The 3,464-nt window shown below is 45.1% G+C and overlaps 1 protein-coding gene across 1 annotated transcript; it reads right to left on the reverse strand.

Moving 5' to 3' along the window:
- Window positions 1–2,604: 2,604 nt before the first annotated feature.
- On the reverse strand, window positions 2,605–3,380 carry SNAPC5 (small nuclear RNA activating complex, polypeptide 5, 19kDa; the record flags this gene model as incomplete). Its single annotated transcript, XM_008946207.1, has 2 exons — window positions 2,605–2,715; window positions 3,291–3,380. Coding segments are annotated over 2 exons (201 nt in total), but the record flags the coding sequence as incomplete, so codon positions are not given.
- Window positions 3,381–3,464: the final 84 nt, after the last annotated feature.

Genomic DNA, 3,464 nt, shown 5'->3' on the forward strand with positions numbered 1-3,464 from the left:
CTTCTTGAAGCTTTTTCTAAAACTCAGGAGCTTGACCAAAGCCTTAATCCAAAGTCCTTGCTACTTTGCACATGCTTTTCTATGTATTTTTGCACAGCTGTGCAGCACTCCGCTGCGAGAGCTAAAATGTGAAATGAGTGTGTGAAAGGGGGTTGGAGTCGTTTGTAGAGTGTTAACACCTTGGTTACCAGGTTTCTGTGGAAACCTTGGAGGTTTTGTCTGTGTATGGTGCTTGGTGCTCCTAACCCCCTGGGTGGGGTGTGACAGGCGTTTGAGGCACCCTTGTGGCACAGCCTGTGAATAGCTGCTTGCCTGCATCTGCAGCAACCAAGAGTGATTGATCCACCCTCACTTCTTCAGGTTATTTTTCTTCAGAAGTTCAGCGACTGGGCCAGCAAATAGTACTACAGAGCAGGGAGAGGTGGGTGCAAAAGTCCTCCTCTCAACAGCTCATAAAAAGCTCAGCTCCTCCAGCAAATGTTTCAGACTGGTAAATGGCTCAAGTTCCTTCCCAAAAGGAATGCAAATCATCCTGGACATGAACTTCCACTTGGCAGGCAGTATCCAGTATCACAGAGAGGGACAGAACTGCTTTCAACCCACTGGCAGTAGGAAATGACTCATTGACACCTTGGAGGCTTCCTTCAGCTGTCCTTGCTTCCGTGTGCCTGCTGGCACTACTACAATGTTGTGCAGCATTTAAATTACAATATATCCTGAGCTTTAGCTGTGAATTACACTAACATGGAGAAACCACACTTGTACACATGCTGTCTGTGAACAGCAAGTTTTGAGAGATGTAACTCCCCCTTTACTTGTTTGCTCCCCAGACAGCAACACTGGGGAGGAGCAAGCACAGTTGTGTGTAGCAGGACACCATGAACAGTACTTTATTGCAACACGTAATAAAACTGGTCTGTTTTTATCCATAAACCAAGCACAGGACATCACTAAAAGGCAACAGGAAGTATATCCCTGAAAACTGCTCTGGACAGAACATTTTTCAGCAGTTAAAATTAACCTTTGGAGCTGAAACATGCAAAGAAGAGTGGCTGCTACTGTGCTCTTCACAGGCCCACTTTCACAGAATTCTGTGCCACTCTAAGCCATTACATTTTCAGCTCAAGAGGTTTTAGGTTATTTTTTTTTAAGTCTTGGGACAGCTTTGCTGAATCTCCTGCACTCATGTTCTAAGCCCCTTCATTGAGACATCCAGGATTCTCAAAAACCAGTTAGTTTTTAGTACAGGATGAACTTGTAGTTTACATTCCAGCACTCAGTTTCTATCACTATAAACCAAATAAGAGTGAAATAAACAATCTCTTCTCCAACAGCAGCAGGAAACCATTGGAGGTTGAATTGTGTTCTGACCACACCCAGGACCTGGCACTCTGTGACAAGCTCCTTTCCTGCTCTTAAAAGCAAACCCGGGACAAGTGTTTATTGTTTTCTCTGAGTGATGGCAGAGGTAGCAGGAGCAGCATCTTTAGATACTAGTAGTGCAATAAACAGCCCTGGTTGCTTCCTGGTAAAGCAGATGACAAAGTGGCTGAGTTAGAACATGACTTTTATTGGTTTTAAATAAGCTCAACAGAGTTTGGGTTCTGTCCTTTAAAACAAGTGTCTGATAAAGTCACCAGCTGCACCCCCCAAGGGGAAAGCACATGCTCTCTGGTGGTAGGAGCAGCACTAGCTTCTTGCTGTACTGCTAAAGAAATTGTAGAGGGGACTCCACTTTCCATTTCATAAGTTAAGTTCTTGAACTATTCCTACCTCCTATGAAGCTTACATGAAAGCAGGAGGTGGACCTGCACTGATTTATGAAGTCACTGCAAGGGAGAAAGAAAATAACACTGATTTAATCCTGTTAGTTGCTTAATAAAAGTAACAGACCAATTCTTACTGTACAGCCTGTGGAGAAATAAAAGGCTAACTGGCTGCTGCTCTGAAAGAGCAAGAAGTAGAAAATGTTCCACTGTTACAGGCAGACTGACAGTACTTGAGAAGAGCACCAGAAGGTACAGAGTCCACCTCGCTCAGAACCAGGCTGCTGGTGCAGCACCTGCTCCCGCCAGCATAAGAACACCAACCTCTGTCACATTTACAGGGAGCCAAGGCAAGTTTTCCAAGTAACTGAGAACTGGAGACAACCCTGGACACATCTTTTCTCACTGCCGACCTTAAAATTCCCAGTTTAGGCAAATGAGGTTACAATATAATCATTGGTTCAGCAACCAGCCACCATGGCCTGGCTTTATTTTTCAGCATCAGAAAAGAACAAATAAATTATTGCTTTTAGTGTAAGTGTTAAATTAGTCTGACTTGATTTGTGACTTCTCCCATCCACATCTAAATATGCAGTGAGCTACACTAGGTTTTAAGTGTGGAAGGGATTACGCTACATATTTGTGCAGCAAATTTTCCTTCTTTTAACATCTAAGTCAAGATGTGCCAAGCTTGTGACATTCATGCGTTCACTCCAGGAGTCTCACGTATCGTCTAGTTCATACAGGACAAAACAAACATCACTTGATGAATTTTGTTATGAATGAAGAAGGAATTCCTGAGTCTGTATCAGAAACCATCTCTGATTTTTTGTTTCTCTCAAGAATCTGATTCCTCCTCCTCTTCCTCCTCCTCCTCTTCATGTTCTTGAAGACTGAGGTGCAATTCTGTTTGGTTGATAGCAGCCTCGTTGTCCATCTGAACAAGAATCTGTCACAACAGAAGAGCAGTTACCAAAACTAGCAGTGATCCTGAATGCTCCTCAAATCTGCACTACAACTGCAGTGACAGCATCTTTTAGAAACCCCAGTACCAGCACTGGTGGCTGCAAGAGCCCAGCACAGTGACAAGCACCATAGAAGAGTTTCAACTACTCCAACTTGATCATGTATTCAGTGAAAAGCTCAGATGGTATCTGTGCCTCTGTCTCCTATGGTCAGCTGGCTAAAGCAGCTTCTCACAGCTGAGAGTACTAGGCACAGTGTCTAATAAATTGCAAACTGGAGCTCCCAGCCCGCCCAGGAACAACGTGTGGCTGCCAGAGAGGGGAAAAGGCAAAATCCTTGAAACATAAACCAGCAACAAACCAGACAGATTTTACAGCTGAGCTTGTGTGAGCTGTGTAAACATGGTCAACGTTAAGGACTCTAAATAAAAGCCACCAGCAACACCTACAGCCACTCACACCAACCCAGCTCTCCCCTCTCCCTGTCACACATGCCAACAGATCCCAGTACAGGGGAGCACCACGGCTTCTCCTCCCACCACTCAAGGGCTTCTCTTACTTTGTCAGTCTCCTCTGCGATGGCTGATGAAGAGACTGCCGAGTTCTCCTCCCTGGCCCTGATCATGGACTGCAGCGCCAGCTCCTCCACCTGCAAACAGCACAGGGGCCTTTGCAATAGGTATTCCTTAGACTCACAGAATCCCAGCAGGTGGGGTGGGAAGAGACCTCTGGA

Source organism: Merops nubicus, unplaced genomic scaffold (assembly GCF_000691845.1).
Source record: "Merops nubicus isolate BGI_N331 unplaced genomic scaffold, ASM69184v1 scaffold41448, whole genome shotgun sequence".
In the NCBI taxonomy this organism is placed as follows: Eukaryota; Metazoa; Chordata; class Aves; order Coraciiformes; family Meropidae; genus Merops; species Merops nubicus.